Source organism: Nannospalax galili, unplaced genomic scaffold (genome assembly GCF_000622305.1).
Source record: "Nannospalax galili isolate Female #2095 unplaced genomic scaffold, S.galili_v1.0 scaffold1138, whole genome shotgun sequence".
Classification (NCBI taxonomy): domain Eukaryota; kingdom Metazoa; phylum Chordata; class Mammalia; order Rodentia; family Spalacidae; genus Nannospalax; species Nannospalax galili.
Window position 1 is genome coordinate 2,373,527 of NW_008342297.1, and position 13,785 is coordinate 2,387,311.

At 45.8% G+C, this 13,785-nt stretch overlaps 1 protein-coding gene across 1 annotated transcript in view; it reads left to right on the forward strand.

The window, feature by feature from the left end:
- Positions 1–13,493, forward strand: part of Efhd1 (EF-hand domain family member D1) — a 43,503-nt gene extending 30,010 nt beyond the window's left edge. Inside the window, exons 3-4 of the mRNA XM_008838095.3 lie at positions 2,352–2,486; positions 12,298–13,493. Of these exons, the coding sequence (XP_008836317.1) occupies positions 2,352–2,486; positions 12,298–12,432 (270 nt within the window). The 3' untranslated portion in view covers positions 12,433–13,493. The remainder of the gene's footprint in view (positions 1–2,351; positions 2,487–12,297) is intronic.
- The last annotated feature ends 292 nt before the right edge of the window (positions 13,494–13,785 follow it).

Here is a 13,785-nt window from a genome sequence, read left to right on the forward strand (position 1 = left end):
GCCAGTCCCCCCCCTCTTTTTTTTTTTTTTTTTTTTTAAGACCTGTCTGGTTTCAAACTCACTGTGTATCTGAGAATGACCTTGAAGGTCTTTGGTCTCCGCCTCCCAAACGCCAGGATTATAGGCCTGTACCATCGCACGCAGTTTATATGGTTTGGGGAATTGAACCCAGGGCTTCCAGCATGCTAGTTAAGTAATCCACCAATGGAACTACATCCCCAGGCCTGTTGTATGAGTTTATGAGGGATAGATTCCCAACAGTGGCATCAATAGGTGGGTGAATTAATAGCATTTAATTAATTCATTTATTTGGTGCAGGGGATTGAACTCAGGTCCTTAGCACATGCTAAGTATATGCTTTACCACTGAGGTACACCCTCAAGCCCATGTGTTTGACAGTCTAGTAAGAGAGAAAATAGTTTTTCATATACACATAAGCACCCTTTTTTGGACTGGAGAGCTGGCTCAGTGATTAAGAGCACTTGCTATTCTTACAGAACACTTGGGTTCAGTTCCCAGCACCCACATCAAGTGGCTCACAGCTGCCTGGAACTCCAGTTCCAAGGGATCTAACACCCTGTTCTGGACTCTTTGGGCACCTGCACTCACATGTGCACATACCCACACAGACACACACAGATACACATAATTTAAAAATAAATCTTGCCAGGCATGGTGGCACATGCCTTTAATCCCAGCATTTGGGAGGTAGAGGCAGGCGAATCTAGGTGAATCTCTGTGAGTTCAAGGCCAGCCTGGAACTACAGGGAGACCCTGTCTCAAAAGGACAATTAAATAATAATAAATCTTGCCATGTATACACCATAGTGGTACATACTTTTAATCCCAGCACTTGGGAGCCAGAGGCAGGCAGATCTCCATGAAATTGAGGCCAGCCTGGTCTACTAGTGAGTTCCAGACCAGCTGGGGCTACATGAAAACCCTGTCTGAAAAAAAACAAAGATTAATTAATTAATTTAAAAAATTTTAAATTAAATCTTGTGGCTGAAGAGATGACGCAGCAGTTAAGAGCACTGACTGCTCTTGAAGAGGACCTAGGTTTGCTTCCCAGCACCCACATACATGGCAGCTCACAACCATCCATTTCCAGGAGCTCTGATGCCCTCTTCTGGCCTCACTAGGCATTGCACAACACAGGTGCACTTATACACATGCAGGCAAAATACTCAATACACATTAAAACAACAACAAAGAATGCCAGGGGGTGATGGCACACACCTTTAATTCCAGCACTTGGGAGGCAGAAGCAGGTGGATCTCTGTGACTTCGAGACCAGCCTGGTCTACATAGTAAGTTCCAGGCTAACTGGGGCTATAGAGAGAACTTGCCTCAAAAAGACCAACAAAACAAAACAACACAACAAAAACCCAATCGGGGCTGGAGAGATGGCTCAGCAGTTAAGAACACTGGCTGTGCCGGGCATGGTGGCAGATGCCTTTAATCCCAGCACTCAGGAGGCAGAGGCAATTGGATCTCTGTAAGCTCAAGGCTAGCTTAGCCTATATAGTGAGTTCCAGGCCAGCTGGGGATATAGGGAGACCCTGTTTCAAAAAAAAAAAAAAAAAGTCTGCTCTTCCAGAGGACCCAGGTTCAATTCCTAGCACTTACATTGCTGCTAGCAACCATCTGTAACTCCAGTTCCAGGAGATCCAATGCCCTCTTCTGACCTCCAGGGGCATTGCCCAATACAGGTGCACTTACATTCATGCAGGCAATACACTCATACACATAAAATAAAAATAATAAATAAAATATTTTTTTAAAAAAAAGACATCCTTTCAGGCTGAGCATGGTAGTGCATGCCTTTAGTCCCAGCACTTGGGAAGCAGAGGCAGGCGGATCTCTGTGAGTTCGAGGCCAGCCTGGTTTACATAGTGAGTTCCAGGTCAGCTGGGGCTACAGGGAGACCCTGTCTCAAAAAGACCCCCCCCCCAAAAAAAAGACATCCTTTTAAGGGTTTGGCAAGAATGGCATTAGCTCAGACCAGGGGAGGTTATTATGGATCTTTCTTTCTAAAAATGAATTATTTTTTTATTTAATATCACACCAGGCTTAAATTTTATGTGTGTGAATGTAGTGCCTGCATGTATGTAAGATCACCCATATGTGCAAACCCTACAGAGGTAAGAAGAGGGTGTCCGATTCCCTGGAACTGGAGTTACAGACAGTGTTGTTAGCTGCCATGTGGGTGCTGGGAATCAAACCTGGGTCTTCTGCAAGAACAGCCAGTGCTCTTAACTAGTAAGCCGTCTCTCCAGCCCCTGTTAACGGATTTCTTAGTGAGGCCACTAAGTAGTAACCCCTCTGTTCTCCTGTCCTTCCTCCCACAGTTCCTGCTCATTTTTCACAAGGCTGCTGCTGGAGAGCTGCAGGAGGATAGTGGGCTGATGGCACTGGCCAAGCTCTCTGAGATTGATGTTGCCCTGGAGGGTGTCAAAGGTGCTAAGAACTTCTTTGAAGCCAAGGTAAATGCTGTTCCTCTTCTGCAAGGCTACTTCTTCACCCTACCCATGTGCCACACACTCCTTGTACAGTGACTGTCACATTAATTTACTCAGGACAAAGCTGTATAATCATACAATTACTGGAAAATGGAAGTGTGTCTCCATTCATCTGAAAAACATACATGGCGTGGAAAACATCTGTTCTTAGGTTCCAATGGATTTGTTGACTTTGCTAAAGAATTCCTTTTTACCCCCATCCCCAGTTAAGTTGCTTCAGCAGCTTCCCAATCTTAACATCTGGGTTGGGGGCCTGGAGAGATGGCTTAACCGTTAAGAGCACTTGCTATTCTTGCAGAGAGCTAGAAATTGGTCTCCAATACCCATGTTGAACTCAAGACAGCTTGAGTCCAGCTCCAGGGGATCTGATGCCCCCTTTTGGCACCTGCACATACATACATACATACGTACATACATACATACATATATACATACATACATACATATATACATACATAGAGGGGGGGGAGGGAGAGAGAGAGACATACACATAAAGATCAATTTAAAACACACACACATACACATCTGGGTTGGGAGCAGGTAGGAAAGGGGCCAGGGGAGGGTGCCAGTACAGCTTTCTCAAATGGATGTTTGCATCATTGAAAGTAGTCAGGAGTTGGGATGACCCCACACCCCTACAAGTTCACAGTCATTGGACATCAAGACGCCTCCCTGTAGCTAGGTGCTGTCATCCTAATCTCTGCAGGACACATCTACAGACAACGTGGACTAGAGCCTTCCACACCTGCTACAGAGCAGGTGCTGTGGAAAGGGCACATGCTCCCCAGCCAGCAGCCTAAGCACAGATCCTGCCTCCTACACCCACCTACGTTGCTACCTTGGCCCTCTCTCTCCATCTATACTGTTGGGGTGACAACAGGATTAAACAAGTTCATATGAGTGTTGAGCTAGTTCCTGGGTTGTGGGGAGCCCTCAGTGTGGAGTCTGAGCTGTCAGGACTGCCTGCTTCTCCAGGCAGTTGCCAGCCTCTGGGAGAGTTTGTGTGTCTTCTGTGAGCTTGCCCAAGGATAAAGAAACCAAGGTGACAGTCTGGCCTGCTCAGGTCTCTAGCCAGAACTCCATTCTCCGTTGTCTGTGATGCTGATTGGAGACATGCACTTACGTTTTTCTGCTGCTCTGTCAGCCTGAATTCCTGCTAACAGTGTCAGGGACAGATTGGCCACTCAGTGCCCCTGAACACCAGTGGTACATGGTATGCGTCTAATCCTGAAAGTGGTTTTATCCTTTGTTCTGGCCTTCATATTGGTTCATTGACTCATCACAGCAACACCATCGGTACGTTGAACTATAAGGCCCAGGGAGAAGGGGACAGCATTTGGCCTCCTCAGGGATGCACAGTATGGTGAGAAAAGCCAGTTCTCATCTTGACAGAAGGGGAATAGAGGTGAGAACAGGGTGTGTGTGCTGCTGGGATGGAGCCTGTCTGTCCATTGGTGGAATCACATTTGCAATCTCTTGTGACTCTTTGGGAATGGCCCCACAGTCAAGGCTGGAGAGGAGCAGGGCTGTAGGTAAAGTGCACATGAGTCCCTGTGACTGCATCGCCTAGGCATGCAATACCTCTTTCAAATGCTGCTGGGCATTTTCACAACTGGTCTCAGAATCTGTGGCTCCTTCTGCCTGGAGCTCCACCCCAAGGCCTCTACTTGGGAAACTATGTTCCTCTAATACCTGCCTTCTGGGATAGCCCACTCCAGACCATCCAGGCCTGGAAAGGCCCCTGTCCTGAGTGCCTCTATTCTGAGTGCAATGGGGCTGTTCCATATCTGTTCAAGGTACTCTTAGAGGCTTGGGGGAGAATATAAATTGGCCTGACTGTAGAGCAGTTAACAGTCTGCTTCTAGGGTTTTTTCCTTTGAAGGCACTTACGTACTTGGCAAATGAATGTGGCTATGTGGACACGGATTTGTCCTGCATCCCTGCTGGATGGAGGAAAATTGGACATAACCTAAACCTCCAATGGCAGGGATGAGTCCATTGTGGTACGACCATCTACTGGCTCACTCTGCAATCACCAAAGATTGAGACAAGGATGAGGCCGTGTGTGTGTAGACGGGTGTCCAGATTTGTTTGAGATAATTCACTCTGTCATCCAAGCTGACCTTGAACTCTTTGTGATCCTCCTGCCTCACGTTCTGAAGTGTTGGGATTAGAGGTGTGAGCTATCTCACCCATACTTATTTCAGTTCTTTTTAAATAAAGATTTATTTATTTTTATGTGTATGAGTGTTTTGCCTATGTACATGTACCATGTGTGTGCCTCGTGCCATCAGAGGCCAGAAGAGGGCATCAGATCCCCTAGAACTGGTGTTACAGACAGCTGTGAGCTGCCATGTGAGTGCTGGGAGCTGAATCTGGGTCCTCTGCAACAACAGAAGGTGCTCTTAACCACTGAGCCATCTCTCCAGGCCCAGGTGTCCAGATTTAATTAAGCAACATAGTTTGTATGACACCCCATTTTTGTTAGACATTATATACAACCTGGATAATTACACATGAAAGTATTAGTAATAGTTACGTCAGAGGGACTTGTGTATTTCTGTAGTATTTTAGAAAGAGCGTGCATTATTTTAATAAGCAGGAGAGAAGATGAAACCAAAATAATAAATTTTTTTCCCACTTGCCGCGTTTATACGTCTGCCGCCTCAACCAGACTCAAAGGCAGAGTAGGCGTGTTATCTGTGTAATTACAGTGCCTGGTGTGTAATGGACCTCAATAAATGTTTCTCTGAATGATGAATGTAGGGACTCACAGCACTAGGATTTGGGAGCGGCCATAAAGCAGCTGACACTGGTGACAGATGCTCCAAGATGAATGGGAATTCACCTTATAATCAAGGAAGAGAGATGTTCGTGGGAACACAAGCAAGGGCTCCAAGGCACGGAGGGCTGGGAGTGCTGGAGGCTGGGGAGGTTGTCCAGGTGTATAAGGAGCAGGGCTGGTGAGTTCAGATGGCCCCTGGTAACTCCCAGGCTGAGAGACACCTGCAGACCAGCCTCCCTTCCCTGACCCAGCTTTCTTTGAGACTTCCTAGGGCAAGGCCCAGGAAATGTGTGGTTGATCCTGCTGTGCAGGTAGCAGGATATGCCATCAGGTTAGCAGCAGAGCTACAGGAGCTTGGGAGCCCTCCCAGTGTTTGAGCAGGTGCAGCACTAGGAGGCCGGATGCCTGGGGAGAGGTTGCCTCAGTTGCTTGGGGAAGAGTAGCAGTTCATCATCAGGCTGGATGACTGTGGGACCAGGGACAAAGTAAAGACAATTCTAAAACTTCAGTGACTACCTGATTGGGAGGGGCAGGAAGTGCACCATTTATGGAGTCCCAGATTTTTAAAGCCCCCCCCCCCCCCCCCCCCCCCACGCATCTCCCCCCCCCCGCCACCAAATGGGAGTGGTTTGGGAGGAAAAGTGATGATCTTGATTTGGTGTGAAGTCTGAAGTAGGCTTGTAAATACCTGCATTTGACAGGTTGCAAACAGTTCTTGACCTGGCCACATGGAGGCTACAAACAAAAATGTCTTTCTTAGAGACCTTGTGTCTTGCTGTAATTTTGCTCTTGTGAAGGATGGGATACTGGGCATTGAGGGTTGTGGGCTAGTTCTTCCACTTCCTGTACCCAGTGGTGCCAGTCTCCACATGCCAGGAGAGGTCCCATAGGAAGGAAGAAGGGAGGAAACACACTTTATGGGTACCCAGAAACAGCAGGAGGCATTTTCACAGGTACAGGTTGAAATAGGTGATTGGTCAACAGTGGATCTTAGGGTGACTGGACTGTGAGGAAACTTGCATTTATGTCTTCAGGGAAATTCTGGAGGAAAATGTTATTTTCCCCAATAGTTTTTTTTTTTTTAATTTTTATTTTATGGTGCTGGAGAGATGGCTCAGCAGTTAAGAGCACTGGCTGCTCTTGCGAAGGATCTGGGTTTGGTTCCCAGCACTCACAGGGCAGCTAACAACCAAATGACTTGAGTTCCAGGGGATCTGATACCTTCTTCTGACCTCCGAGCAGGCACTGCATGACATGGGATGACATGGGTGCATTTATATACATGCAGACAATATATATGTACAAATAAATACACATAAATAAGTACACATAAACAGTAAATAAAATTTTTATTTTATGTGTATGAGTGTTTTGCCTGCTTATATGTAAATGCACCACATACATGCAGGCCCTGTGGAGGCAAGAGGGCATTGGATTGCCTGGAACTGGAGTTACAGGTGGTTATAAGCTAGCTTCTGCAGGCATTGCATGACACAGGTGCACTTACATGCATGCAGGCATAACACTCATACACATAAATTTTTTTTTTAAGATTTTCTTTTCTTTTTTTTCTTTTTATTTTATATGTATGAGTGTTATGCCTGCATGTAGGTAAGTGCACCCATGTCGTGCACAATGCCCTTGGAGGACAGAAGAGGCCGTCGAATCCCCTGGAACCAGAGTTACGGACAATTGTTAGCTGCCATGTGGGTACTGGGATTCAAACCCGTGTCTTCTGCAAGAATAAACAGTGTTCTTAGCTGCTGAGCCATCTCTCCAACTACTATATATAAAATTTTTTAAAAATTTAATTAAGCCAGGTGTGGTGGTGCACACCTTTAATCCCAGCACTTAGGAGGCAGAGGCAGGCAGATCTCTGTGAATTTGAGGCCAGCCTGATCTACATAGCGACTTCAGGTCAGCTGCGGCTACAGGGAGACCCTGTCTCAAAAAGACCAAAAAAAAAAAAATTTAATTAAAAAATATTCCCTGTGTGTGTGTGTGTGATCCCACTACACAAGAGGTTAAAAAGCAGGAGGATTTTGAGTTCAAGGCCATCCTGGAATTCAAAACAAAATAAAACAGAGGACAGAACAGAGGTTTTGGGCCCAGGAAATGAATCAGTAGAGTTTGTTTTTTTAAACATGTATTTTATTTATTTTGTATTTGGGAGGCATGTGCTACCGTGTAAGGATGGAGTGGGGGTCAGAGAGGTACTTTTCTTCTTTTACCATGTGATGTGAGTTTTGAGGCTCCACCTCAGGTCATCAGGTTTGGCAGCAAGTACATTTACCCAATGAGCTTGGCCCTCAGTAGAGTTTTGTTGTTGTTGTTGTTTTTCTCGTATTAGCCTTTGTATGTTTTTAATAACGATTCTCCAAACACCAAAAATTGTTGTTGTTTTGAAAAGGTCTCCTTGTAGCCCAACTGGCCTGGAACTTGCTATAGGCCAAGGCTGGTCTCAAAGTCACAGAGATCCACCTGCCCCTGACTTCTGAGTACTGGGATTAAAGGTGTTCCCCACCATCCCAGGCATCAGTTTTTTTTTTGTTTTTTTTTTTTTGTAAAATTTTATTTTTATTTAATGTGTATGGTTGCAGGTAGGTGCACCCGTGCCATGCAGTGCCCTTGGAGGTCAGAAGAGGGTGTCAGATCCCTTGGAACTAGAGTTACAGATGGTTGTTAGCCACCATGTGGGTGCTGGGAATCAAACCTGGGTCCTCTGCAAAAGCAGTCAGTGCTCTTAACTGCTGAGCCCCATCAGTAGAGACTTTCTTTTTTTTTTTTTTTTTTTTTTTCCGTCTTTTTGAACCAGGGTCTCCCTGGAGCCCCAGCTGTCCTGGAGCTCACTATGTAGACCAGGCTGGCCTCAAACTCACAGAGCTCCTCCTGCCTCTGCCTCCCAAGTGCTGGGATTAAAGGCATGCGCCACCACACCTGGCCTCAGTAGAGATTGTTAAGGGACCAGATTCACCATGCTGGGCTGATTGCATTGGCACAATGAGTGAGTAGACCTAGGAGGAGGAGCCTAAGGGCTAAGTCTCCATCTTGGGTGGCCTGGGCTCAGAGCACTGTTGTTCTGTTTACTTTGTAGCCTTTGAGAGACACCAGTATATTTTCATGTCATGGAGAAATTTTCTAGGAAACAGGAAGATAAAAAGTGAGATGACTGAGTTGAGGGGTTGTAGGATTTAGAGGTGAGATAGGCAGTCACAGTGGAGAAGATGAAAGATTCCCAGGTAAAGAGATGGCACACTTCTTTCCCCTGTCCTGGGAGGTGGGGGTAGGTGGGTGGGGATAATTAAACATGTAAGTATTGATGCTAGGTTAGACCCTTTCCAAATGCTTCAGGTTCCTTGTATTTTATCTTATGTCTGTACCCTGGACTGAGGTGTTCTTATTTTGTGTTTGGAGACAGGCTTTTTGTCTTTTTTTGAGACAGGGTCTCCCTGTAGCTCCAGCTGGCCTGGAACTTACTATGTAGACAAGGCTGGCCTTGAAATTACAGCAGAGATCTGCTTGCCTCTGCCTCCTGAGTGCTGGTATTAAAGGAGTGTGCACAGCACCCAGCACTGGAGACAGGCTGACAGTTTTGATAGTGCAGGCTGACCTTGAGCTTCAGATCTTCCCAAGCTTTGCCATTATAACCTTGGCCTCCAGGCCCAGCTATTGTTTCATTTGGAAGATAAGGAAGTTGAAGCTTAGTGGCTTGTTGATGAACATTTAGCAACAAACTATCCATATCTTGTAATCCAGCACTCTGGGGTAGTGTAGGTAGAAAGATTAGGAGTTCAAAGCTGCTACTATGGAGTTCTAGGTTTATCTGGGCTACATGTGACCCTTGTCTTAAAAACAACAGAGTAGGGGGCTGGAGCGATGGCTCAGTGGTTAAGAACACTGACTGTTCTTGCAGAAGACCCAGTTTGAATCCCAGCACCCACACGGCAGCTAACAACTGTCCGTAACTCCAGTTCCAGGGGATCTGACAGCCTTTTCTGTCCTCTGCAGGCATTGCATGACACAGGTGCACTTACCTACATGCAGGCATAACATTAATACATATAAAAATAATAAATAAAATATTTTTTTAAAAAATCATAGTCCAAGACAAGATTTTATATCAAGAATTGTAGTATGGTGGCACACCCCTTTAATCCCAGCAGAGGCAGGTCAATCTCTGGGAGATCAAGTCCAGCCTGGTCTACAGGGAGTTCCCCTGTCTCAAAAAGACCAAAAAAAAACCCCAAAAAACCACCTGATAGATTAGATTATATTAAAATTTAAAGTATTTGGGAGACCTATGATACCTTGAAGTTAAAGACTAGCCAGAAGAGGTGAGGAAGTAACTGAAAGATGCTAGCAAGGGATTGGCACTAACTTACCTAGAGAGCTACAAATTGGAAAAGATAACCAGGTGACCATAAAAATGGGTAAAGAGCCGGGTGTGGTGGCGCATGCCTTTAATCCCAGCACTCGGGAGGCAGAGGCAGGTGGATCTCTGTGAGTTCGATGCCAGCCTCATCTACATAGTGAGTTCCAGACCAGCTGGGGCTACAGAGAGACTCTGTCTCAGAAACACCAAAAAAAATAAATAAATAAATAAAAATGGGTAAAGAATCCAAGTGGGCAATTCATCAAGGAGGAAATAAAAGAAGGTGTTGGGGCTGGAGAGGTGGCTCAGTGGTTAAGAGCACTGACTGCTCTTGCAGAGGACCTGGGTTCGATTCCCAGCACACGCATGGAGGCTACAAACCATCCTTAACTCCAGTTCCAGGGGAATCCGAATCTCTCTTCTGACCTCCGCGGCATTGCATGATATGGGTGCACTCACGTACATGCAGGCAATACACTCATACACAAAATAAAAAAAGTAAAATAAAATGTTTTTTAAAAAAAGGTGCCAATTTTTTTGTCTATCAGATTGGCAAGAAAGTAAGGATGTTAATGATAAGCTTTGGCAAAGTGGTGAGAAACTTCCAATCCATGATCGTGGGGGTGGAACCTGGAGCAGCTACTTTCAAAGACAGTTTAGTAGCATTTATTAAAGCCATACACTCAGTGTACTGTTCAGAATCTTTACCAAATGCATGAGACGTGGGGAAAAAAATCAGTTCTAGAAGAGAGGATTTTAAAATGAATTTGGTATTCTTATGGTATTCTTACTGTTACTGTTGAGACAGGTCTCAAGTATCCCAGACTGACTTCAATGTGTAGCAAAGGATGACCATGAACTTCTCATCCTCCTGTCTTCTATCTTCTGAACTATGGAATTACAGGCTTTGCTACCAGTTTTATGCAGTACTGTTTGTGCATGTTAGGCAATCACTGTACCAATTAGCTATATTCCCAGCCCCTCATATGGTACTAGTGACAAGAAACTGTTAAGGATTTTGTTGTTGTTTATTTTAATTTATATATTTATTTTTGGTCTTTTTGAGACAGAGTCACCCTGTAGCCCCAGTTGTCCTGAAACTCACTATGTAGACCAGGCTGGCCTTGAACTCACAGAGCTCCACCTGCCTCTGCCTCCCAAGTGCTGGGATTAAAGGCCTGTGCCACCACGCCCAGCATAAAATATTTTTTTTTTGAAAAATCAAAAAACAAACCGCAGGCAGATCTCTGATCTGCATAGTGAGTTTTACTTCCAGGCAAGTTGGGGCTACAGAGAGACCTTGTCTCAAAAAGACAAAAAAAAAAAAAAAAAAACCCTAGCTGGTACCAAATCCCAATGGCAATACCACCAAAAACTTGTAATATTTGTTTGTATTTAATTTTGAGGCTTTAACTTTGGCTGGCCTAGAACTCTATACAGCTCAGGCTGGCCTAGAACTTAGCACTTAGCCTCCTGAGTACTAGAATTACAATCCTGACTCAGCTAAAAAGACAGGTACTATCTTAGTAAATGTGAGCCAAAATGCATAGTATTTAGTAAATTTGGAATGACTTAGAAGCAAAAGAAAAATTATTTCATTTTTGCAGTACTGGGGATTGAACCCAGGGTCACCAGCATCCCAGGCAAGCACTGGACCACTGAGCTACATCCCAGCCCAGAACTAAATGTTGATGACAACAGCAACATTGAATAAAAACTAGTACATTGAGGCTAGAGAGATGGTTCAGTGGTGAAGAGTGCTTGCTGCTCTTCTAGAGGACCTCAGTTTAGTTCCCAGAAACCACATGGGAGGGGGCTCATAACCACCTGTAATTCCAGCTCCAGGGAAATCTGATGGCCTCTGGTGTCCACAGGCTACACTCACATGCATGCATGCATGCGCGTGTGTGCGCGCACGTGCACACACACACACACATTCAGAAAGAACTATATTGTAAAGGTGTCTCTTTGCATTCCCATTGACGTTTAACAACCAAAGTACCCCCAACCCCTAAGGCATTAATTTATTTGGATCTGTTCACCTACAATGTAGCAATATTATTGTGAAACTAATGGAATGTTAGATAGGGAGGTGGCTTAATAGTAGTCCCTGTGTCCAATCCCCAGTGGCCCTCACAAAAATAGTTAATAACTTTTTGGTTGTTAACCTTAGCCTTTAACAGCTGGGCTATCCCTCCTGCAGGGCGTGGTGGTGCACACCTTTAATCCCAGCACTCGGGAGGCAGAGGCAGGCGGATCTCTGTGAGTTCAAGGCCAGCCTGGTCTACATAGTGAGTTCCAGGACAGCTGGGGCTCCAGGGAGACCCTGTCTCAAAAGGACCAAAAAAAAAAAAGTTAATAAATCAGGATGCTCAGTGGTCTCCTGAAAAAGAAGAAAGCAAGCCCAGCTGACAGACACAGAAGTCAGCACAGATAGTGATGGCGTCTACACCAAGGAGAATCGGGGACCAAAGCAAGGAGTGTCACTGGGGCTTCTGCCCACAGAGGCCCTGCCTTCTTTGTCCAAGGTTTGCAGGGCCACCACAGGCCTGGCTGTTGGCATCTCCATGTCCTTCCCTGCCCTTACTGTGTCGTCTGTGTTTGCCATTTCTCTGCAGGCCCAGGCCTTGTTATGCTCCAGTAAGTTCGAAGCTGAATTAAAAGCTGAGCAAGATGAGCAGAAGCGGGAGGAGGAGGCCAGGAGGCTCCGCCAAGCGGCCTTCCGGGAGCTCAAGGCAGCTTTCAGTGCATAGTCCTGTTGACCTGACCCCTGACCACAGCTGTGCCTCACAGATGCCCCAGAGATGACCGGAATTTCTACATTTTCACCCCCGCTGCCCCCTCCCTGAGCCACCACTCCCTCAGAGCCTTGCTGGCTGGCCTTTACTCCTCTGTCCTTATCTGTAGCCAAGACTTGCCTCTTCTTGGCAACTGTCACTTTCCTTGCCTGTGTATGGCTGTGTGTCAAGTCCTGTTCCACTGTGGTCCTCAGGACACGTTGTGCATCTTCTCAGGCAGTTCTTCCCTGTGGCCTGTGGTTCCCCATCCATTTCTGGCCAGCTTCCTGTTCTTGTTCTTTAATTCCACTGATTGCTTTTTCTCTGTCCTGTGTGATGGTGGGATCCAAGGGAAGACCTGTGGACCATTACCCATCCCCTCTCCCAACCAGGGGAGTAGCTCACTGTCCACTGCCTATCCCCTGGCCCTCAGCAGTGCCTACCTTCTTATCCCCCTCATCCACGCCTTCTCTTTCAACACCTAAACCCTTTACAACTTAACTGTAAGAATGAAAGAGTGGAGCCCGGTGTGGTGGCGCACGCCTTTAATCCCAGCACTCGGGAGGCAGGGGGATCTCTGCAGTGATTTCAAGGCCAGCCTGGTCTACATAGTAAGTTCCAGGCCAGCTTGGGCTACAGGGAGACAATCTAAAAAAAAAAAAAAAAAAGAAAAAAAAAGACCAAAAATGAAAGAGTTGTTAGAAGTAATGTTAATGAGCAGAGGGTTGCTGTCAGCTGGCTCCAAAGAAATCAGAGTAGACCCCTGACATCCAGTCTTGAAACCCCAGAAGTCATGACTATCCTCATCAGACCAATTTCCAACACTGGCCCCAATGGGTTGAGGTGAAGGTCAGATTTTTGTGTCTTTTAAGTTCTTGGGATTTCTCACAAATACCAGGGGGTTGTATTTTTTACAAAAATAGTTCCTTATGTCATATTTATTCTCCTTTGTAACTGCTGTCTTTAAAAAAAAATCTGCCTTTCTATCTTACAGCTGTTTGCTTTTAAATAAAGTGTGCAAACAATCTTTGCCTTCACATCAATGTGTCTTTGGTCTTTGAATCAGAGGATGGAAGAACATGTTTTCTCTCAGCCTTGGGCTTCTGTGACTCTGAGTTGCTAAAGCATGAGCAGAAATAGGAATGGGGGTAGGTGGGGCTGGGGATGTGACTCAGTTGGTTGAGTATTTACCTAGGATGCATGAAACCCTGGGTTCAATCCCAGCACTGCATAAAGCCAGGCATGGCAGTGCATGCTTAGAATCCCAGCACTCTGGAGATGGACGTATGAGGACAAGGAGTTCAAGGTCATCCTTGGCTAGGCAGGGGA